We start from the raw sequence: 23,216 nt of genomic DNA, 5'->3' as shown, positions 1-23,216 counted from the left end.
CAGGTGGTGTGAAATTGAAGCCGGGGGAGCGGTTGCTTTCTGTCTCCGAGGTGCGCCTTGCACACTGGGTCATTCAGCTCCCAAGCTCCGCTCCGAACTGCAAGGGACTCTGAATCTGGACCACTCCCTCCCCTCCACCAAAGAGGAAACGTGGGCTCCAAGAGGTCACAGCGCTGGGATGGTATTTCGACCCCGCGCTGCCCTCAAAGGCCATCTCCTCGCAGCTCCGCTCCCGCCGGCAGCTTCCGTGCTGCCCAACTCGGCAGCCGCCCGCCGCCCTCGGGATCCAGTCCACAGGCCTGGGGCCTGGACCAGCTCCGCGGGGGAGGGGTCGGTGCGGAAGGGGCGGGGTACCGGGCCTTCCCCGCGCGACTCTGCCTTTCACGGCCCCGGCCCGGCCCCGGACTCGAGAAACCCGGAGCTCGCGCGAGCACCGCCCCACGGTCACGGCGTGCCTGTCATTTCCTCTCCGTAGGGCGTGCGGGTCTCGAAGATGAGGGAGCGAGAACGTCCACGACTGGGCTTCTCCGGCACCTTGGGCTTCTTTCAGCTGGGACTCGACAGCAGCTCGGCTCCGCAAGCTCTCAGCGCCGAGGGAAGCGGCGGCGAAGCTCCCGGAGGAGATGCGAGGAAGACGGGCCCGCGCTCGCCAGGACTCAGTCAGGGCGCGTGCGCGGGGCGCGTGCGCGGCGAGGGCGCGGCTGGCTCGGGCTGCGGCTGCGCAAGGCGGTGCCAGACGCTGCGCCTGCGCACTGGTGGGGCGGGGCGGGAAGGAGGGAGGCGGTGGTAGCAGCGGCGGCTGCTGAGGAGGAGGAGGAGGGGGAGCGGAGGGAGGTGTTTCTGTCAGTTCCGGCTGTTTGTTCGGGAAGTGGATCCGCCGCTGCCGGAGCAGCCCGGAGGGAGCTGCGGATCGCGAGGCCAGTACCGACCCCGCCCGCCCGCGCGCACCGCCCCCGCCCGCCATGGCCCGGGACTACGACCACCTCTTCAAGCTGCTCATCATCGGCGACAGCGGTGAGGGCCGCAGCGGCCGGAGGCGGCGCGGGCCCTGCCGGGCGCGGCCCGCGGGGGCCTCGGGGTGGCGGGCGGGCGGGGAGGTGCCGGCCCGCGCGGGGCGGGCGGGCGGGGCAGCCCGGCGGTCTGGGCCCCAGGGGTGCGCCGAGGGGCTCCGGGCCGCGCCGAGGGGAGGTTGGGCGCGGGGCGGAGGGGCGGAGGGGCCGAGCGCGCCGGGTCCAGTCATCGCGCCTGCCCGTGCCTCACGTGTGACCTTGGTCAAGTCGCGCGATCGCTGGAGTTGGAGAGACCTGGGTTCGAGTCTCAGGACTACCACCTGCCGCGCGCTGACCTTGGGCAAGTTGCTTCGCCGTCCTGAGCCTCAGTACCCTCATCTGAGAAGTGGGGACGTGCCTTGCTGGGTGGTGTGAGGATTCGATGGGATAAAGAAGGAAAAGTGCTTAGCGCCCTACTTGGTAAAGTAAGCTCTAAGTAAATGTTCACAATTGTCATTATCATCAGTATCCTTTGTAAGCGTCAGTTTCTTCCCATCTAAAATGAGGACGTTCTCAGAACCTGCCTCATGGGATTGCCCTGAGTTTTAAATGAGGTAAGTCGGATAAAGGGCTTTGCACAAGGCCTGGCATATTCCCGCTGAATTATTATATCTCTGCATGGTTCAGTTTCCTCATCTGTAAAATGGAATGATAGTTGGATCTGCCTTATGGAGTTGATGTGAGTATTAAGTGAGATTGTGCAGTGTTTCGCACAGCTCCTGGCACATAGTGAGTTGTCTCTGTTTGCTGTTACACTACTATATACAGAGGGGTCCTGGGGATGGGACAGCCAAAATTATAAAAGCGCTTTGGCCACACACACACACACACACACACACACACACACACACATTGCTTGAGGGCTCCTAGCCCTGATCACTGCTCTAGCTCCAGTGCCTAGAACAGTGCCTGGCACCCAGTAAGTGCTTAAGACGTATTTGCAGAATGAATGAATGAATATTAAGTGTGCTTCGAAAAGGTAGACTGGTTTCTGGGAAAATGTGGAGGGTTTTAGAGCTGTTTGGAGTGTGGCAGGTGAGCAGGTTTATGGAGTGACCAAGAGGTCAGGGAGGCAGGCCCCAGAACGTTTATGGAAGCGAAGCTGAGATGCTGGGGTTATACGATGTTCATGAAACAGTCTTGGGAGCATGCTCAGTTTGTAGACCAGACCTGAGCTGAGTGTGGGGAGGATGTCTTGTGATTGGGAGCAGAGGCCAGGCTCATGGTAGAGCCCATGGACTGTTAAGGGAAAGGGATCAAATCAAGTGAGCAGTAAGACTTGGGATGTAGAAGTGTTGGGTAGCAATGTCAGAACAGGGTCAGGGAGGTGGGTGGTTTTGGCCTCACTTGTAAAGCTGGATGGAGATGTGGTTGGTGGTTTGGATCAGGTGAAGGATGGCTGAGGTTTCCGTGGTTGCTGGAGGAGGGGAGAGGTAAGGGGGAAAGTTGGGGGCTAACCAGGGAGATAGAAGATTAACTGAGGTTGGGGAAAGAGGTAGAAAGGTGGAGGACTGATTGGTTATGGTTTGAATGAAGGGAAACCAGGCATGCTGTGGAATGTTCTCTTGGAGATGGCCTTTGGCATTCTTCAGGGTCTTGAGGCTTCTTCCTTTACATGATTTCCTTGCAGCCCTGGCCTGGGTTCTGAGGAACTGGCACCGGGGCCATTTCTGTCTTTTTGGAGTGACAGTCAGCCCGCCGTGGTCAGGAGCCTTTATCCCTCTGCAAGACATCTTGGACCTCTGTGTTGATACCCAACTGTGAAAAGCCTAAACTCAGCAGGAAGATGCAGCTTTTTGGCTCTTCTCTGTAAAGCCCAGGGGATGGGTTGGCCCGCTTTCTGACAGTACTTTTTTTGTGATGAATTGATTTTTCTCTCCAAAGTCAGGTGTGGGAGAAGACTCATTGGGTCGAGATTGATGTGGTCTAGCTCCTAGGTCAGCCATGTAGGTGTAGGTTGTTCAGTGGAGGTAGACACTGTGCTCTTTGATTTCTCCCGACATTGAGATACTCAAAGCTGGGAGATGGTAGCCATGGAAGTCCAGACTAAGCTTCGGCAGCTGAGCACAGAGACTGACATCACACACTCCTGAACTGGGCTCCTTCTGTGAATGCCTCCTTAAGAACGATTTCACAGACGCTTATTCTCACCCGCGGCCTGTGTGGTTTGTCAGATAAGGAAACTAAGGCTTAAGGCCCGGCATGGTGGTTCACACCTGTAATCACAGCACTTTGGGAGGCTGAGGCCGGCGGATTACCTGAAGTCAGGAGTTTGAGACCAACTTGGGCAACATGATGGAACCTCATCTCTGCTAAAAATACAAAAGTAGTGGGGCATGGTGGAATGTGCCTGTAATCCCAGCTACTTGGGAGACTGAGGCGGGAGAATCACTTGAACCTGGTAGGCGGAAGTTGCAGTGAACCAAGATCGCACCATTGTACTCCAGCCTGGGCGACAAGAATGAAACTCTAAAAGAAGGAAACTGAGGCTCAGAGGAGGTGACTTACTTGCCCCAAATCACACAACTCAGCAGGGGCAAAGCTGGGAGCTACTGCACCTCAGTGCTAATACGTGTGCGAGCAGCTGGTGTCAGGGCTGGCAAACAATAGGCCCTCCATGAATGCTGGTTTCTTTCTTCATAAATCTAGAGTTCTGCCCACTCTGCACATTGTGGATGCTTCTGCAATGGATTCCCTCGACCTCTGCATCCCTTTGTTATGCTGGAGGTTCTATATTTTCTTTTCTTTTCTTTTCTTTTTTTTTTTTTTGAGACGGAGTCTCGCTTTGTCACCCAGGCTAGAGTACAGTGGTGCGATCTCACTGCCGACCGCGCCTCCCGGGTTCACACTGTTCTCCTGCCTCAGCCTCCCGAGTAGCTGAGTCTACAGGCGCCCGCCACCACGCCTGGCTAATTTTTTGTATTTTTAGTAGAGACCGGGTTTCACCGTGTTAGCCGGGATGGTCTCGATCTCCTGACCTCGTGATCCGCCCGCCTCGGCCTCCCAAAGTGCTGGGATTACAGACGTGAGCCACCATGCCCGGCCAGTTCTGTATTTTCTGTACTTTCCCTTACACTCTCTGACACTGGCTTTGATTTGTAACAGCATTTCGTCTGCATCCCTCAGGCCAGCCATCCTCATTAGGAGATGGAGTTAGCCCTTCACTTGACAGATGAGTAAACTGAGGCTCAGAGAGAGGGTGTGACTTGCATGAGTTTATACAGTGAAGTAGTTGCTAAGGCAGGATTAAAATTGAGAACATGGCCGGGGACAGTAGCTCATCCCAGTGCTTTGGGAGGATGAGGCGGGAGGAACACTTGAACTCGAGACCATAGTGAGAGCAACATAGTGATAGTGAGACCCCATCTCTTAAAAAAAAAAAAAAATCAGTTGGGCATGGTGGTGCACATCTATAGTCCCAGCTACGTGGGAGGCTGAGACAGGAAGATTGTTTTAACCCAGGAGTTCAAAGTTACAGGGAGTTAGGATCACACAGCTGCACTCCAGCCTGGGTGACAGAGTGAGACACTGTCTCAAAAAAAAAAAAAAAAAAAAAAAGTCCAGGCACGGTGGCTCACACCTGTAATCCCAGCACTTTGGGAGGCCAACGTGGAGGATCACTTGAGCCCAGGAGTCTGAGACCAGCCTGGGCAACACAGGGAGGCCCTGTCTCAACAAAAAATAAGAAAATTAGCAGGACATGGTGGTGCACGCCTGTGGTCTCAGCTACTTGGGAGGCTGAGGTGGGAGGATCTCTTGAGTCTGGGAGGTTAAGACTGCAGTGAGCTGTGATCATGCTGCTGCACTTTAGCCTGAGCAACAGAGCAAGTCCCTGTTTCAAAAAAAAATAGAGAACACTTCACTGAAAGGTCTGGGGCTCTTCAGGAGGTGGAACTGAAGCTGACAGGAGTGAGGGGCCAGAGCCCAGGCAGGAGCAGGGGGAAGGGAAGACATGTGTGTGGCTTGCGTGGTGGGGACCAGACAGCAGCCAGGGATAAAAGGCTGGGCGCAGTGGCTCGCTTCTATAATCCCAGCACTTTGGGAGGCCGAGGCAGGCAGATTACTTGAGGTCAGGAGCTCGAGACCAGCTTGGCCAACGTGGTGAAACCCTGTCTCTACTAACAATACAAAAAATTAGCTGGGTATGATGGTGGGTGCCTGGAATCCCAGCTACTCGGGAGGCTGAGGCAGGAGAATCACTTGAATCTGGGAGGTAGAGGTTGCAGCCAAGATCGCGGCACTGCACTCCAGCCTGGGCAACAGAGTGAGACTCCATCTCAAAAAAAAAGAAAAAAAAGAAAGAAAAAGAATGACGGGCTGGACTGGTTGGGGTCACACTGATGTGGCTCTTGGGCAGCCTCGCGGTGGCTATGGTGAAGGTTGACTGGTGCCCTCTGCCTCTGCCCTGACACTGGTGGTGTGGGTAATGGCTGCAGCTTGTATTTCTGAGAAAGCCTCTTTCAGGAATATTTAGGAGGTAGCATTTCTTGGGGTGGGTTTCTGTTCCTCTCAAAGGGAGAGCAGTGTCAGAGGTTGATGTCAGGTCCAAAGCAGCAGATAATGTGGTATTGGTTGTGGTCTTTCTGCAGCCTAGTGGCTTTTTTTTTTTGAGATGGAGTCTGGCTCTGTTGCCCATACTGGAGTACAGTGGCATGATCTCAGTTCACTGCAACCTCTGCCTCCTGGGTTCAAGCAGTTCTCCTGCCTCAGCCTCCCAAGTAGCTGGGATTACAGGCGTGCGCCACCACACCTGGCTAATTTTTGTATTTTTAGTAGTGATAGAGTTTCATCATATTGGTCAGGCTGGTCTGGAACTCCTGACCTCATGATCTGCCTGCCTTGGCCTCCCAATTTTTTTTCTTTTTTTTTTGAGACGGAGTCTCACTGTGACACCAGTCTGGAATGCAGTGGCACTATCTTGGCTCACTGCAACCTCCGCCTCCTGGGTTCAAGCAATTCTCCTGCCTCAGCCTCCTGAGTAGCTGGGACTACAGGTGCCCGCTACCACGCCCGGCTAATTTTTGTATTTTTAGTAGAGATGGGGTGTTCACCATGTTGGCCAGGATGGTCTCGATCTCTTGACCTCGTGATCGGCCCACCTCGGCCTCCCAAAGTGCTGGGATTACAGGCGTGAGCCACTGCACCTCGCCAGCCTGGTGGCTTCTAACTGCTCTGCTGAGATACCTGGGGACAGTGTGTGGGGACCTGGAGAGGCCAAGCTAGAGGGGATACTGCTGTGTCATTGCAGAGAGAGCTGTTTTAGACATGGGATTTGGGTAAAGCTTGGATGAAGAAAAGGATTCTGCTGCCCTGCAGAAGTTTGGAAACCCCTGCTTAGGCGCCTGCTGTGTTGCAGTGGTAGCGCTAGATAGCAGAGCTGTCAGTGTGGCGGGCGTTTGTTTAGGCAGAAATTCATTAAGCAGTGTTTGGTTGGCACCTACTAAGTGCTGGGCCTGGCTTACAGCACTGTGACTGCACAGGGCGGGTGAGGAGAGGGCTCTGTCCTAGAGAAACTCCCAGATTCAAGCTTTTAGCTGAGTAAGCTGGACCCAGAAGGCTCCAGGAGGAAGCAGAGGAGGCGGCGAGGCCAGTGGGGTGCTGGTGTTGGGCACAGTGCCGTGAAGGACCCAGCCGGGGACTCGGGCTCTCCTTGGGCTCAGCAGGAAGCCTTACGGCGGAGCAAGGAGGAAGTGGCCCTGAGCATGAGCGCTGCAGGCCCGGGGCTGAGCAGCATCTGCCTGCCCAGGAGAGCCTCACCCTGGCCTGTCTTTAGGAAAGTAAGACTCAGGCTTACTCAGTGAAACAAGTTCTTCTGGGCATCTCGGGGCAGCTCACTCACCAGGAGAAGCTCCCAGAAAGGGATGTTTAGAGGATCTCCCAGAGAGGATGCTGGGCTTAGGCTTAGGGAAATATAGCTGCAGCAGTGGTTTGCCACTTCGGTTACTTGGCAGAGTGGGGGTGGAGGCAGTGCCCTTCTTGAGAATCTATTAAAAGTTGTGGGGCCAAATGCAGTGGCTCAGGCCTGTTAGCCCAGCACCTTGGGAGGCGGAAGCGGGCAGATTGCTTGAGGCCAGGAGTTTGAGACCACGAGTTTGAGACCAGCCTGGGCAACGTAGTGAGAGGCCATCTCTACAAAAAATTTTTAAAAAGTTTGCTGGGTGTGGTGGCGCATGCCTGTAGTCCTAGGTACTTGGGGATTTCAAGGTTAGAATGAGTTATGATCACACAACTGCACTCCAGCCTGAGAGACAGAGTAAGACCCTGTCTCTCAAAAAAAAAAAAAAAAAAATGCTGTGGGCTTCTCCCATGAATAGACACCTCGGCTCAAATCTGCACTTTGTGTCAGGGGGTTTCATAGCTGTCATTGCATTTTCATTAAAAATCGAACAGGAGTGAGATGCAGGAGCCCCCACGGGCCATTTTTTCCCCTCCTGAACCAGACGCAAGACTCCCAGCAGTGTGTACTGGGAGGAGTGTTACCGCTCTGGAGGAGTCGGGCCTGGCTGCGGATCTCAGCTTTCCGGCTGCTGGCAGAGGCACTTAGGCCGGCCACTGTGGGCCTGGGCTTCCTCATCTCAAGAGATGTGGCCAGAATTATCATCAAAGAGGCATCCAAGGGCTCACCACACACACAGCCCGATGCCTGTGAATTCTTTGTGGTCAGTTAACCTGGCTGGCCTCAGGGGTGTTGAAGATTGGGGACAGGATAGGAGGACATGGAACAGGTGCACTTGGCAGGCTGAAAGCACTGTGAGTTGAAGTCAAGGGGAGAGGTCCGGGCACAATGGCTCATGCCTGTAATCCCAGCACTTCAGGAGGCCCAGGCGAGAGGGTTGCTTGAGGCCAGAAGTTTGAGACCAACTTGGGCAACATAGCAAGACCTCGTCTCTACAAAAGTTAAAAAAAAAATAAGCCTGGGCAACATAGCAAGACTCTGTCCCTACTAAAAATAAAAAAAATTAGCCGGGCATGGTGGTGTGCACATGTGGTCCCAGCTACTCAGGAGGCTGAGGCTGGAGGATCACTTGAGCCTAGGAGTTGGAGGCTGCAGAGAGACATGATTGCACCATTGCACTCCAGCCTGAGTGACTGAATGAAACCCCATTTCTTTACAAAAAAAAGTGGGGGAGGCCAGATGTGTACCTGTTTGTGCTCTAAGTAGCCAGGAGCTGCTGTGGCTGGTGCACGGTCTGAGCACATGTGGGCTGCTGCCCTGATGGATATAAGGCAGACCCTCCACTCCACCAGTCCACCCAGTGGGGATATCAGCCAGAAAGATGGTGGCCATTAAGTTCTAGCTATGTGGGCCTCGGTTTCCTCACCTGCAAGATAGCCCTGATGATCTCAAGGGTGCTTTCATGCTCCACAGCTCTGCATTTTGGGCGGCTCCCTAACCGATGTGCCGTAACATGCTGCGCACTTTTCTAGGGACTGTGTTGTAGATGGACTTGGGGGCTGTTTCGTGTGGTTGACCTTCATTCTGCTTTGTCGTCTGGCATCTCCCTTTGGGCCAGCCCTCAGCCCAGGACCTGGGCACCAGTACCTTTCTCATCTCTCCCTCAGGGGATTTGGGAACAGCTTGTCTTACACAAGGACGAAGGAAAAGGTCAGGGATCCAGTGGAAGAGATGTTCTTGGTGTGCGGCCTCTCAGGGAGGTGGAAAGAGCATTGAGAAGTGAGCTGGGTCCCACTAAGCTTCTTAAAAATTGGTACTGAGGCATCCTGTCCCGGAAGAAGGGCCGGGACTGGAGGGAGGGGACCCACCTGCCACCCTCATCACAGTGCTTTCTCTCTTGCAGGTGTGGGCAAGAGCAGTTTACTGTTGCGTTTTGCAGACAACACTTTCTCAGGTGAGTCCTCCCCTGCAGTGCTGCTGTGGTGTCACTTTTGTTTGTTTGTTGACATCCCCTCCCTGGCACTGGAACACAGTTGCCTCTGCCTAATGTTGGGAACTGTCTCATTCTGTTTGCCAGAGGAGGGAAGAAGATGGAGGGGGGCTTAGGACCTTGTGGCATTTCTGTCAGAAGCCTCTGTGGTCTGTCGAATGCACCTGCTCACCAAAACCCTTTGGCTGGGCCATCATTTTCCCACCCAGGGTCCAAACAGGAAGATTCCCATAACAGCATCTATGGTGCCACCCAGGATACAGTCCCTGCTCCTGCCCCCTGTGCCTCCCTGGCAGCCTGTGGTCAGAGTGTGTCTTTCCAATTTCTGTCTGCACTCCACATGTAGCCTTTGTGGCTCATTTGAGTGTGGTGGGGCTTTCTGTGCTTGGATGCACCACGTGGTGCACTGACGCTGCTGTTACTTCGTGCCTGGCTTCTGGTTGTGTTTTCAGTGATGCTTAGCTACTTGGGATATAGGCGATACTTATTCTTTTTTTGAGATGGAGTCACGTTCTGTTACCCAGGCTGGAGTGCAATGGTGAGATTTCAGCTCACTGCAACGTCCACCTCCTGGGTTCAAGCAATTCTCCTGTCTCAGCCTCCCGAGTAGTTGGGACTACAGGCACCCGCCACCATGCCTGGCTAATTTTTGTATTTTTAATAGAGATGGGATTTCACCATGTTGGTCAGGCTGGTCTCGAATGCCTGACCTCAGGTGATCCACCCACCTGGGCCTCCCAAAGTGCTGGGATTACAGGCGTGAGCCACCGCGCCCAGCTGATATTTATTGTGCACTTCTGTAGAAGTGGGGTTACTGGCTTACAGGGTGTATGCACTGAGAATTTTCACAGGTACTGCCAACCTGCTTTTCAAAGAAGCTGAAGTCATTTGATCCACAGTCCCACTGAAGGGTGGAAAGTGCCCCTTGTCAACCCTGATCAATGCTGGATCTTAGTAGCTGTCTTCATTCTTGCTGAGCTGATAGGCAAAAAGGGCTAACTTGTTTATATTTGTATTTCCCTCATCACTGGAAAGATTGAACACATTTTTGTTTGTGAAATACATTAGGTTTAGCCGGGCACGGTGGCTCACGCCTGTAATCCCAGCACTTTGGGAGGCCGAGGCAGGTGGATCATGAGGTCAGGAGTTCAAGTCCAGCCTGACCAACATGGTGAAACCCCATCTCTACTAAAAATACAAAAATTAGCTGGGCGTGGTGGTACACACCTGTAATCATAGCGACTTGGTAGGCTGAGGCAGGAGAGTTGCTTGAACCTGGGAGGGGAGGTTGCATTGAGCTGAGATTGTGCCACTGCACTCCAACCTGAGCGACAGAGCGAGACTCCATCTCAAAAAACAAACAAAACAATCAGGTTCATTACAGATGCTTTGGGTGGGGTTGGCATCTCTGATTATCTTGTGGAGAATTCCCTCTGACATGGCTGGGCTGCCTTTAGAAAGTGATTCCATTGGCCGGGCGCGGTGGTTCACGCCTGTAATCCCAGCACTTTGGGAGCCCGAGCCGGGTGGATCACGAGGTCAGGAGATTGAGACCATCCTGGCCAATATGGTGGAACTCTGTCTTTACTAAAAAAAAAAAAAAAAAAAAAAATTAGCCGGGCGTGCTGGTGTGTGCCTGTAGTCCCAGCTACTCGGGAGGCTGAGGCAGGAGAGTCTCTTGAACCAGGGAGTCGGAGGTTGCAGTGAGCCGAGATCGTGCCACAGCATTCCAGCCTGGCGACAGAGCGAGACTCAGTATCGAAAAAAAAAAAAAGAAAAAAAAAAAGAAAGTGATTCCATAGCTGATGTCTGTCTTGGTGGAGAAGTGGGTTTTGCCCCCTTTGTTTCCTTGATACTGGCCCTGCAGTCTCACTGTTGGTGTGGTGTTGGAAGGAGATGGCTTCTCTGTGTGACCTTGAGCCAGTTCATGTGTAAAGTAGAAATCATAATGGGCCTTTCCCCATGGGGTTGTTATATAGGATTACCTGAGATAGTGCAGGTTGCAGTGCCTCGGACTAAGTGTTCAATAAATACCAGCTATTTGTTGCGACTGGCCGTTAACCTTCTGTTCAAGAATGATAGCTGATTAACAGCCTCTAATTATGTTGAAAAATGTTCATTTTCCTCCGTAATGGCCCCCTCCCTCCCCATCCCAATCAGTGTTCAATGCTTGGACGACTCATTGTTGCAATCTCTTCCCACCTTGCCATTTCTACTACCAGCATCTCAGTTTACTGTTGGTTCTACCTGGAAGCATTACGGCAACCCCTACCCACCCTGAACAGCTCATGTGTGTGTCTGGCAGGGTCTTTTCTCTATTTAAAAACTTCAGTGGCCCCTCTCACCTGCACAGAGTTTACAGTAAGATTTCTTCACTTGGACACTGTTGACTCTTTGGGCACTGTGATTTTTTTTTTTTTTTTTTTTGAGATGGAGTCTGGCTCTGTCGCCCAGGCTGGAGTACAGTGGCGCAATCTCGGCTCACTGCAAGCTCCGCCTCCAAGGTTCACGCCATTCTCCTGCCTCAGCCTCCCGGGTACTGGGACTATAGGCGCCTACCACCATGCCCGGCTAATTTTTTGTATTTTTAGTAGAGATGGAGTTTCACCGTGTTAGCCAGGATGGTCTCGATCTCCTGACCTCGTGATCCGCCTGCCTTGGCCTCCCAAAGTGCTCGGATTACAGGCGTGAGCCACCGCACCCGGCCTGGGCCCTCGGCGGCCTGGGCCCTGTGGTTTTTGTTGTGGGGCTATCCTGCGTGTTGAAGGATATTGAGCAGCATCCTTGGCCTCCACCCACTAAATGCCAGCGACACTTCCCCTCCTCCTGCTATGACAACTAAAAATGCCTCCAGACATTGCTGAGTGTCCTTTGGAGGGACAGTCATTCCGGCTGAGAACCACTGAGGACCACTGCGCTCGTAGTCTGTTTTCAGTTCACCTTTCTGGCTTCCTCCTACCCCCTGGTCATTCTTTTGTTCTTTGGCTTGCTGGTTCGTTAGCCACCAGCTGTTTCTGGAGAGCCTAACTGTGCTAGGCGGTGGGCCGCACTCCTTGGCGTTCCCCTGGCTGGAAGAGCCCGGGTGCCAGCTGGTTTTCTGAATGTGTTCTGGTTGCATGTTGTCCTCAGCTATTTGCTTTTGAGTGGGATGTGGTTCCCCCACCTAATCTCAACCTTTTGAAGTCTTACCTGTTCCTTCAAGCTAGGCCCAGATGTGACGTCCTCCCTGAAGCCTGCCTTGTTCCCCACCCCACCTTGGAATTTGACCTTTCCTACGCCCTTGCCACATTTCACATAATTGTGTGTGTGTGTGTGTGTGTGTGTCTCCTGCACTGTTACAGTGTAAGCCCCAAATGGAGTGATAAGCTGTTCTCTTCCTAGTGTCAGGCTTTGGAAGACTGGACTGGACAATTACGCCAGCTAGAAATTATCCTCAAATCCATCTTTCAGGCCAGGCACAGTGGCTTGTGCCTGTAATCCCAGCACTTTGGGAGGCTGAGACAGGTGGATCACTGGAGGTCAGGAGTTTGAGACCAGCCTGGGCAACGTGGTGAAACCCCATCTCTACTAAAAATACAAAAATTAGCTGGGTGTGGTGGCGTGTGCCTGTAATCCCAGCTACTCGGGAGGCCGAGGTGGGAGGATTATCAGACCCTGGGGAGGGCTAAGGGTGCAATCCCACTTCACTCCAGCCTGGGTGACAGAATGAGATGCTGTCCCCACCTCCCCAAAAAAACAATTTTTTCCCACAGATGCTGCAAGAGAGCCATTTAATATGCAGGAGCTCATGCCCCGATCAAAACTGTTTGGTGCCTCCCCAGCACACACGAGAGAAAGTCCATGTTCTTGGAAGTGGCACACTGGTCCAAGATCTGGCCTCACCACGTTCTGTCTGCCTTGGGCCCTGGGCTTGAGCTCACGTGACCACCCCCACCCACGGCTGTTTTTGCTACTATCTCCCCTGCCTAGAGCAGTGGTTTTTGGACTGTAGCTCATGACCTATTTGTGTGTTTTGAAGTGAATTTTGAGGGCCCTAAAATTTCTTTGAATTGAAAAGAAAAACCCAGAGTGCCTGTAGGTCTACCATTCTCAGACACAGCTGGTGTGTCCCCACCTAGCCACTCTAAAGGAGCCTGTCCCGCTCCCACCAGTCCCATCCCATGTTATTTCCTATGTGTCACTATTCACTCTTGGAAATTGTCCCCTTTGTTTGTTTCCTTGCATCCTGTCTCCCTCCTTCACTTGTGTGGAGGGACCTTGTGAACAAGGATGTTCAGGGCTGTGTCCCTGGGACCTAGAATGTGCCAGGCATATGTAATGAGTCAGGAGAGTGGGGGAGCCTGGGGGTGTGTTGTGTGCAGTGTGGGGCTCGGGGCCTGGGAGGATACCGCCTCGGGCCTCGTTAACTGCCCTGTGTGTGCAGGCAGCTACATCACCACGATCGGAGTGGATTTCAAGATCCGGACCGTGGAGATCAATGGAGAGAAGGTGAAGCTGCAGATCTGGGACACAGCGGGGCAGGAGCGCTTCCGCACCATCACCTCCACGTGAGTCCGCCCGCTCACTCCCACCCAACCTGCACCACTGACCTGTGCCCGCCCACTCCCACTCAACCCACATCACTGACCTGTGCCCGCCCCCTCCCACCCAACCCGCGCCACTGACCTGTGCCCGCCCCTCCCACCCAACCCGCGCCACTGACCTGTGCCCGCCCCCTCCCACCCAACCCACGCCACTGACCTGTGCCCGCCCCGTCCCACCCAACCCACATCACTGACCTGTGGACATGGTTGAGCGACTGGTGCCTGCATGGTGGAAATGTCACTGAGGGTCCCTGAGGCTGTCGGGAAGTGAGCCTGTTGTTGGCTGTAGTAGATGGCGTTTGGTTGCACCCTTCCCAGTCCTGAAGGTGTGAGGGGAATGCTGTAGGGGGAGTCGCTGAGCACCCTGGCTGGAGTCTGGCCGGATGGCCAGACAGTGGCCATGTTCAGCCTCCTTGGAGAGTCAGCCGACCCTCCAGCCCACTGCGCCGTCACCTTACAGAGGGAGCAGAATAGCATTTGCCTTACTAGGGGGTTGCAGAGTGCCCTGCCCGCCCAGGACTTAGTCACTGACAGTTCCTCTTGGTAGGTGTCAGTTATGGCAGCTGGAGTTGGCCTGTGCAGGCTCCCGTCACCCACCCTGATGCCTTGGAGGTGACGCTGTCCAGAGACCTGTTGGTGCATGTCAGCAGGCCCTTCCCTCCCCTTAAAGCTGTTCCTGGGAAATCCGGCCGCCCACCAGTTGCCCGCCGTTGTGGCTAAGCTGCAGGCCGGGGGAAGCTGGGCTCCAGCGCAGATGGGCAGTGTCCTTCGGAGCAGCTCCTGGTTATTGCGTTGTTAATGGAGCAGGTTTTAGGGAAGAGCGGGGTCTGAAGGGACCCATTTGGAGCTGTTGGACTGTGTGTCCTTAGGCAAGTTGCTGAAGCTCTCTGCGCTCATTTCCTGGAGGGACTGCCTCTGGGATTGGCTTCCATGTGGAGGGTGCTGGGTGCTCTGCCGCAGCCGTCAACGTGCGTGGCCGGGGTTTGGTGTCTGCAGCTCCGTGTGCTCGGTGCTGCTGTCATCCCATTTGACAGAGGGTGCCCTGGAGGGTTCCCTCCTATCGGCCGAGCCTGTGCTCCACACAGTAGCCTGTGAAGAGTGAGGGGCGCTGTCTGGCTCCACAGACACCTCCTCAGCTCTCTCTGGAAGTGACCTCAGGAAGGCGAATGAGGAAGTCCCGGCCAGCGGTCCCCTCCCTCCCCACAGCATGAAAGCTGGGTACTCCCCAGGCTGGCTGCCCACCCTGGACCCTTCGGCATCTCCCAAGGGCGGGAAGTGTGGGGTGCAGCGCCCCCATGGGTGGCTGGGAGTGTGGGGGAGAGCAGGGCTGCTGGAGGAGGGACAGGTGCACTGGGCGAGCAGCTCCTGGGGCTGGAGTCGAGGCAGAGGGCTTGTCACTGGGTTCACCCTATGCTGAGCGCATTTGTGCTGCGGCCCGTGATGCCCCGAATCCCTGGGAGCTCCCAGTCCTGGGGTCGCCCGGGTGTGGTGCTGTGTGGTGACTGTTGATGAGTCCCGTGAGCGAGGGCTCTGTGGCCTGCATGTCTTGGCAGCTGCCAGTGAGAACCTGCGGAGGACGCTGGGGCAGGGCTGGCATCAGTGCTTTGGGCAGCGCAGCCCAGGCGAGACAAGCCCTCAAGCTCTGGCCAGGGCTGGTCTGGGTGCTGACCTCTCGCGTCCTTGCTCTGGGTTGGGCCTGTCGCTAGGATTTCAGCTGCTTTATTTCGGTTAATCTCGGTAGAGAGACCTGTGACTATCTCCATTTTATGGACAGGAAAACAGGCCCAGGGAGGAAGAAGCCTCCTAACTCGGGGGGCGGGGGTTGGGGGCACTCAGGATTGGCCCTGAGGCTGCCGAGGCCCTGCACCAGCTGGTCAGGTGGTACCCCTGCTTTCCCGCCCCATCCTGTGCCTTCAAACCAGGTGGAGGTCAGGGCAGCAGAGGTTTGGAGGCCCGTGGCCATGAGGAATGAACCCTTTGGGCAGGGCTGTGGGGCCTGGGGGGGTCTGAGGCTCTTTCAGCAGGAGGAGCCACAGCCCCTCCCTGTCACCATGCAGTCAGCTGCTTTCCAGGCTGGGCAGGGCGCGAAGAGGGTGAACTGGTTCCTCCATCTGTGGGGAGGTGGGGAGGAGTCACTCGGCTTCTTGGGAGCAACATGGGTTTTCCCAGGGGGCTTGGGAAGGGGCAGCCTGTGGGCAGCTGCTGGGCCCCAGACGGAGTCCCACCTGTCTGGGGAAGCAGAGAGGTAGCTCCATCTTGGAGTCCCACTCTGGCCCTCATGAGGCAGGAGGCCCAGCAGGGCGCACTGAGGGGCCCCTGGAAGTCTCGATGCCCTTTGATGGTCACTGGCAAAGAAGGAAGGAGTTTTGGGGAGATGAGGAGTTTTCAGGAATGGGGCAGTCAGGATGTAGTAGCGTGACTTTTTCCGATGCAGGGCATTCAAAGAGAAACCGAAACCGCATCCTGTTAGCCTGGCGAGAAAGAGCCCTGTGGTCACCCCCTCTCGAGTTCTTGCTCTCAGAAGCTGAGGTTTGCCGGCCCTGAGAGGTGCGGGTGGGGTGGAGGTGAGGGGAGAAGTGACAAGGAAGGCAAGGCCCTGGCATTGGGCCTGGGAGTCAGCCCTGAGCGCCAGGACTTCCAGCTGGCCGCCGCACTCAGCCTCACGTCCTCGCTGGTCACATGGCCAACCTGAGGTCTGCTGGATCAGGTGGCTGCAGAGATTAATAAGGTCATGGATCCCAAGCCCCCAGCTCTGTGCCTGGCCTAGAGCAGAGTCCCCATGAGTGAAGGCGATTCCTGGTGGCCATGGGAAGCCTCGGTGCTCTGGTTCCTCCTAGCCAGAGCTCTGAGCCCCTGACTTCATCCCCAGACACATTTTCTGCTCTTACATAAAGCCCCTGTCCTGGGCCCCAGATGAGGCGGAGGCGCCCAGGGAGCCGCAGGGGCTCTGTGCCGGGGCCATGGTTGTAGGCGTTTCTTGGCATCTCTGATCATCTTCAGCAAAGGAGAGTCTGCAGAGCCATCCACTCCTTGGGCTTCCTCTGCTGGCAGGGGACAGTCGCCTGTTCCTGTGGCTGTGGCGCGCCCTCGCTCTGGAAGGCGTCTGACACGCCGTGCTGTGTGCTGACCCGGCGCTCTCAGCAGCAGCTGCCAAGGCTAGAGCTAGTTCGTGGGCTCAGTGCCAAGACAGCTACCCCAAAGCCAAGGAGCGATGCTGCCCTGGAAGCAAAACTGTGGGCAGGATGAAGCCCTGGGAAGAGATCCCAGCGGTCGTGTTGAGGGTGGAGCAAGGATGGGGCAGGGGAAGGGGCAGGGGTAGGGGCAGGGGCAGTGGCAGGGGCAGGTTGGGCTTTGCCCCAGGCCTGGGCAGGAGGAGCTCCTCCAGCTCCACAGCCTCAGGGAAGATGCTCAGGGCCGCCCCCAAGCTGCCTCTGGGTTTCCTTCCACCACCTCTGTCTGGGACCACAGATTGTACTTGAAGGCATATTGATGATGCTGAAGAACTGATACTGTTTACTGCTCCCCGCCCTTGGGGGAATGCTTAGCTCCTTTCTTCCTCCTGACCGCCCCAGCTAAGGACCAGCCACCTGCGCTCCGCAATTGTTGAAGCTGCGAGGTGTGGCAGGGTGAATGCAGGCGCCCTCTAGCCTTTCAGAGGTGGAGCCAGGGGTGGGCTTTTGTCCTTGGATCAGGCCTCAGATGTGAAGCATTGGCCGGAGAGCTGATGGGCAGGTGGACAGGAACGGAGCCGCAGCCACCAGCCTGGCTACCCCATTCTTGCTCAGCCTGTGCTGACTTGGGCTGTTCCTGAACTGGGGCTTGGGCTGTCCCCATGAACCTCATGGGGGTGGAGGTAATTAGGGCTGGGGCAGGTGGCAGCCAGAAGGCCTGGAGGAAGCAGCCTGTCCACTCATGGTTTGTCTGTGTGGTGTCCTGAGGAGCCCTGGGGTGGAGGTCCCTGTGGCTTTGGGGAGAGGGGACAGAGGGATAGCTCTGGCTGATTGCACAGTGCGGGGCGGGGCTGCTGCCTGGCCTCTGGCTCTGTGACAGCTCTCGGGGAAGTGAAGAGGCGGAGGCTGTGGTCCCCCTCTTCCCCCAGGGACTGATGTCCTCCTGCGCCATTGGGATGAATGGGGACCTGGGGTCTGGAGAGGAGAATTGGGCGTCCCCTTCCTTCTGGTCCTCCTGGCTGACCCTGGGCTCTGCATGTTCGGGTGGTGGCTTTGCTGGGCACCCTCTCCCCAGCCATCCCTGGATGCTTGTGTGGCTTCCACGCTTTTCCTGCCACCTGCACAGATAAGCCAAGAGTAGCAGGAAGGGAGGGGCCTACCTGCCCCGGGGGAGGGACACAGACTTTGCCAGGGTGTCATGATGGTGTGGCTTGTTGGAAAGGCGTTCCTCTAAAACAGGTTTGAGGAGAAAATATTTTTTTTGAACGTTCAAAGACAGTGATAACATGATGTCAAATACAAAAACTGCCTGAGTTCCCAAAATAAAGCAAGAACTTCAAAGATGTTTCAAGCCCGCAGCAGACTCTCAACAGCAGGAGGGGACTCCTCAGACCTGCTCTGCTGCTCGCGGGCTGGTCCTCCCGCCCTGTTGGTGCTCCAGGCAGGCAGGGGGAGCCAGTGCTGCCACAGTAGCCTCTCCTGCTGGCCTGGCGTGGCTCGGGCGTCTGCCGCGGCCGAGTGAGAGTCCAGGCTCTAGGGCCACCCTCACCTTTTCCGGTCACTGTCCTAACGGGGGCAGGCGGGTTCTGGCAAGGGGGTGACTCCTGCCGGCGTTGACGTGCTGCTGCACACTCTGGCCCTGCAGGTATTATCGGGGGACCCACGGGGTCATTGTGGTTTACGACGTCACCAGTGCCGAGTCATTCGTCAACGTCAAGCGGTGGCTTCATGAAATCAACCAGAACTGTGATGATGTGTGCCGAATATTAGGTGAGGCTGCACCCAGGGCCGGGGTGGGGGTGGGGTGGGGGAGAGGGGCAGCCGGCTCCGCCCCTCAGGGCTGCGCTGACTCTGCCTTGCTTTGAAGTGGGTAATAAGAATGACGACCCTGAGCGGAAGGTGGTGGAGACAGAAGATGCCTACAAATTTGCCGGGCAGATGGGCATCCAGTTGTTTGAGACCAGCGCCAAGGAGAATGTCAACGTGGAAGAGGTGAGGCCCTGGGCCACTAGCTCTGCCACATACCTGTGGCCGTCTTCTCCTTGCTGCTGACCTGCTTGAGGCATCTAAATGACCGACAGAAAATGTCATAGTAACTGCTATTTATTGAGTGCCTACTGTGTGCCAGGCCCTTTAACGATCTTAGTTGATAGCACAACAGTCCTCTGAGGTAGGTACAATTATTCCCACATTTCAAATAGGGAAACTGAGGCTCCAAGTGTTGAAGTCACTCAAGGACCACCACCCAGCTAGTAAGAGACTGAGTAAACCTCTGTCCCACACCAAAGGCAAGCACAGTTTCCACTCCAGTCCTCTGCCTCATTGGCCACCTTGTGGTGTGTGGAGCCCAGAGGCCTATGGGAAGTTGAGGATCCCACTGCTTCAGGACAAATGGGCCACACGGTGGCAGGGAGCACAGGCTCCTTTGTAAGTCAGGCTGGTGTCCTGATGCTGGCCTATCCACCTGGGCCTGTGGGCAAGGCTGGTATGACCTTGGGTGGTGACTTCACCTCTCATGCCATGAGGTGGCATGGAGCGGGCAGACCGCGGGTCACCTATGTCCATGAACAGCAGGGGCACTTTCATCTGTCATGTCATAAGACTCCAGCTGGGCCAGGCGTGGTGGCACACGCCTGTAATCCCAGCACTTTGGGAGGCCTAGGCGGGTGGATCACGAGGTCAGGAGATCGAGACCATCCTGGCTAATACAGTGAAACTCCGTGTCTACTAAAAATACAAAAAAATTAGCCGGGCGCCTGTAGTCCCAGCTACTCAGGAGGCTGAGGTAGGAGAATGGTGTGAACCAGGGAGGCGGAGTTTGCAGTGAGCCGAGATTGCACCATTGCACTGCAGCCTGGGCGATAGAGCGAGACTCCGTCTCAAAAAAAAAAAAAAAAAAAAAGATTCCAGCTGAAGGAAAGGGGTTGGTCTGTCTATATAAAAGAAGGACTGGAAAACCCCTGTGAGTTTGACTTCCCCAAGTCCACACAGCTCATGGGCCTCTGATGGTGTTCCTTTTTTCAGACTTATTTATTTGTTGAGTCAGTGTCTAACTCTGTCATCCAGGTTGGAGTACAGTGGTGTGTTCACAGCCCACTGTAGTCTTGATCTCCTGGGCTCAAGTGATCTTCCACCTTAGCCTCTCAAGTAGCTGGGACTACAGTGTGCACCACCACTCCCAGCTAAATTTTTGTATTTTTTTGTAGAGGTGGGGTTTTAGCAATGCTGTTCGTTTTGACCTTTAAATAAAATAATTCACCACCTCCTTCTGGAACAGACATACATGCCAAAAATTCCAGGTAGAAAGACCCAGGTAGAAACAGCTGGGCCCCGGAAGGCAGGGAGGCGGCCGTGCAGGCCAGCAGGGGCCTCCTGGCCAGGTCTGAGGCTGGCCCTTCCTCTTTCCTCTCCACAGATGTTCAACTGCATCACGGAGCTGGTCCTCCGAGCAAAGAAAGACAACCTGGCAAAACAGCAGCAGCAGCAACAGAACGATGTGGTGAAGCTCACGAAGAACAGTAAACGAAAGAAACGCTGCTGCTAATGGCGCCCAGTCCACTGCAGAGACTGCACTGCGGTCCCTCCCCCAGCCCGAGGCCCATGGAGGTTCCTCGGGGGACAGTCTCAGTTTCGTGCCGTTATTTAAAGAATTCTCTTCATGTTTTTGTATCGGGAGGTGCCATTGGCACTTCCTCCCCCGCCCTCCTCGAGTGCCAAGAAGGTGTTGGACCAGCCCGCCCTTCCCTATTGGTGCCCCCTTCTCCCCGGCCGAGGCGCCTGGACCTGGCGAGGACGCTGCCCGCCGAGCGGACTGATTCGCAGAGTCTGTACATAGTGTATATTGCTCTATCCGGCCGCACACCACGTCCTGCTCTGGCTTTTGCCTCCTTGGTGCCAGCCTGCTGCAGCGGACTCTCCCCGCGCCCCTCCCCAGCCCATCTTACTGCAAGCAGCGTCCTGAGGAGACAGTGTCACTAGCTGCGTCTTCGGCCAGCCTGTGCCAATGGAGTGGGCTCCACATTGCTCATTCTCTCCGACAGGCTGTCAGCTTCTGTCCCTGGCACGCAGGGTCTTGCCCCTTCTCCGGGGCCTGCGCCAGCTCCCTTCCCTCCCTGTTCTGCCCCCACAGCCATTCTGGAAGCTGGGGAACCCGGTCTCGAGGCAGGCCCTGCAGTTCCACAGAGGTGGCCAGTCTTGCCCTTTGGCCAACAGATTTCTTGTCCTGCCTTCTAGATGCCTCTGAACTCCAAACCCAGGGGAGCCATGGCTTCTCATTTCTATCAACAGTTTTCAGTTCCAACAGAAAGGTCGGGGTAGGTTCGTGCAGAGACGGGGCTGGCAGGGGGGCTATGGGAGCATTATTTTAACAGATCAAGAAAATGAAGCCAAATCAAGTGAATTAAATTCCTCACAATTATTCTCTTTCCCTGAGGTTTGATTGGCACAGCAGCAAAAGTTGAGGCCACCCCACTTTGTGTCCACTGTTTTTAGAAAAAAATGAATGGCTTCCTGCCATTGTGGGGCTGGGCTCTTTGGCTTTTCTTGGTGGGAACGGAGAAGGGGCCTCCCACCCTTGTCCGAGTTGCCTCCCACTGGAGGTCAGGAGTCTATGCTGCAGCCTCAGGCACCTGTGCGGAGTGCATGTCTGGGGCCTCTGGGCTGGGACTGTGGACAGGCCTTGGTCACTGTCCTAACCTTTGTCAGGACAAAGGTAGCAAGAGGATTTCCTAGTGGGTGGGAAGGAATGGCTGGGGCGGCCAGTTTTGACACGCCCCAGTCCCCTGGAGAAAAACCAGGGTCAGTCATCTGCGCTTGATGACTGCTCCCCTGCCCCCAGCCCGGACACCTCATTCCCCTCCCCCTACAGGGATCAAGTGACCTGGGAAGAACTGAGTTCAACACCAGGATGTGTTTCCTTAGATTTCCTTTCCTAGGCGATTTCCAGGGAGAGCCCTGATCGGACAATCACATCACAGATCACACTGCAGTTTCCATGTTAGCACTGTGGATGGATTTTTAATCAATAAAAACGGGGTTTCTTCTCACCCGTCTCTCCACTTGCCCAAACTTCCAAAGGCCGGTGGTTCTGGGACAGTCCTTCACTTTGGAGCCACAGGATGGGGTGGGGGAGCTCCGTGGGCCTGGGAAGGAAGGTGCTGTGGAGGGGGCTGCAGGGCTGACCAGCAGGCAGCCTCATCTGGTCAGTGGGGTCAGCAGGAGCAGAAGCAGGGTCTCTGTCTTTGGGACTGTCCTGGTTGGCCATGGGCCCTGTGAGGATGCACGGTGCTTGGGGCTCCTGTACCGTTGGGTGGGGGGCATGCTGGCCTCTGAGCGATCAGGTGAGGCCAGCAAGGGTGTGCTTGCAAATTCAAGCAATAAGAAGGGGGGGGGGGTCCCTGGGAGCTTCCAGCCCAGGCTAGAAGCCCCCATGGCTTCTGGCAGCTGGAAATCAGCCCCAGGTGTTGGGGTGATTTTGGTCATGACAGTGTGCCTGTTCCACTGTTACACGCATGAATGGGGGTTATGGGGTGGGGGTGGGGACTCAGGGCTGGACCGATGTCCTAGTGGACCTGATGTGAAATTCCTGTCAAACACACACCACTTTTAAATGGTTTGCTAGGAGTATTTCTGTATTGAAAGTTTCTAATTATGCTTTTTAAAAAAATACTAAAAATAAAGGTTCAAGCTGCCAAATTTTCTTCCAGGATCTGTTTGCTCTCCCTCCCGCGATGTGCTGAGTGGGCGTGGCTTCTTCCCACTCACTGTGTCCAGCTCTTCCCTGTTCTTGGCCTAAGCCTTGCACAGGAGCCTGTCGAGGCCCTGGGACACTTCCAGAAGCCAGGTCCATTTTCTCCATGAACAGGTGGTCCAGGGTTGAGTTTCCCCCTAGTTGGACTGGGAGCACATGTGGTAAGATGCCAGGGGAAGCTCCATGTTTATCCTCCACATGCCCGGAAGGATGCAGTGGAAGCCTCTGCCTGGAGTGGTTTCTTTCTGGCTTGAAGTTTCTGCGAAGCTTTAGGGCCCTGCTGGCCTGGGAAGCAGCGCTGGCAGGCCTGCCTTGCGGATGGCACGCTGCAGCACTGGCAGGGGGCAGTGCCAGGCGGGAGGGGCAGGGCAGGATGCCCTTCCTGGCCAAATCCCTTGGTTAAGTACCAGCATCTGCGGTGGCCCAGGTGCAGGGGAACCACTATTGCTACCTCTCCAGCAGCAGCCAGTGGTGAGTCTGATATGTCAGTGGCATTCAGACCAAACCCGCCCCCGCAAATACCCAGAGACTGAGGCAGGAAGCTCTGTAGAAATTCATTTTATTCTTATTCGGACTATTTTCAAAAGAAGCAGTGGTGTGCTGTTTTTCTAAAAATATGCCTTTATAATTTTTATATATGTATATTATAAAATCCATACATGTATTTACATGATTGCTACATACAAAATTACAGCACTGTGGTATGTACACATCTACAGGTACATTCTTGCCGCGCATCCCTGCTGTGCTTTCCCCATGTGAGGGAGGGAGACTGAATC

At 55.3% G+C, this 23,216-nt stretch overlaps 2 protein-coding genes and 1 pseudogene across 9 annotated transcripts in view; 2 read left to right on the top strand and 1 right to left on the bottom strand.

Moving 5' to 3' along the window:
- The window catches only part of BICDL1 (BICD family like cargo adaptor 1), a 718,679-nt gene that overhangs the window by 339,941 nt on the left and 355,522 nt on the right, over nt 1-23,216 (bottom strand). Inside the window, exon 1 of one of the 6 annotated variants that reach the window (XM_050747924.1) lies at nt 12,092-12,101. The exons of 4 other annotated variants lie outside the window; for them this stretch is intronic. The gene's annotated coding sequence lies outside the window, so the exon portion shown is untranslated. Of the gene's footprint in view, nt 1-12,091; nt 12,102-23,216 lie in introns of those variants that run through there. One more of the 6 variants, XM_050747944.1, reaches the window with a different exon arrangement.
- Nucleotides 756-22,382, top strand: RAB35 (RAB35, member RAS oncogene family). Of its 2 annotated transcripts, XM_050748183.1 has the most exons (6): nt 756-1,014; nt 8,849-8,899; nt 13,359-13,482; nt 18,334-18,458; nt 18,556-18,680; nt 20,104-22,382. In XM_050748183.1, exons 1-6 carry the CDS (start codon nt 963-965, stop codon nt 20,230-20,232), a joined length of 606 nt encoding a protein of 201 aa, XP_050604140.1. In that variant the 5' UTR covers nt 756-962; the 3' UTR covers nt 20,233-22,382. The 2 variants fall into 2 exon arrangements, with proteins under 2 accessions (XP_050604140.1, XP_050604141.1); XM_050748184.1 differs by lacking the exon at nt 18,556-18,680 and having other exon boundaries at nt 20,104-20,210.
- LOC126930674 (uncharacterized) lies at nt 20,232-22,382 on the top strand (annotated as a pseudogene). Its single transcript, XR_007717649.1, has one exon. The product of XR_007717649.1 is annotated as an uncharacterized LOC126930674 (transcript).

The sequence above is a fragment of the Macaca thibetana genome, chromosome 11 (genome assembly GCF_024542745.1).
Source record: "Macaca thibetana thibetana isolate TM-01 chromosome 11, ASM2454274v1, whole genome shotgun sequence".
Classification (NCBI taxonomy): Eukaryota; Metazoa; Chordata; class Mammalia; order Primates; family Cercopithecidae; genus Macaca; species Macaca thibetana.
The sequence above is the reverse complement of the archived record's forward strand: the minus strand, read 5'-3'. Positions and strand labels throughout refer to the sequence as shown.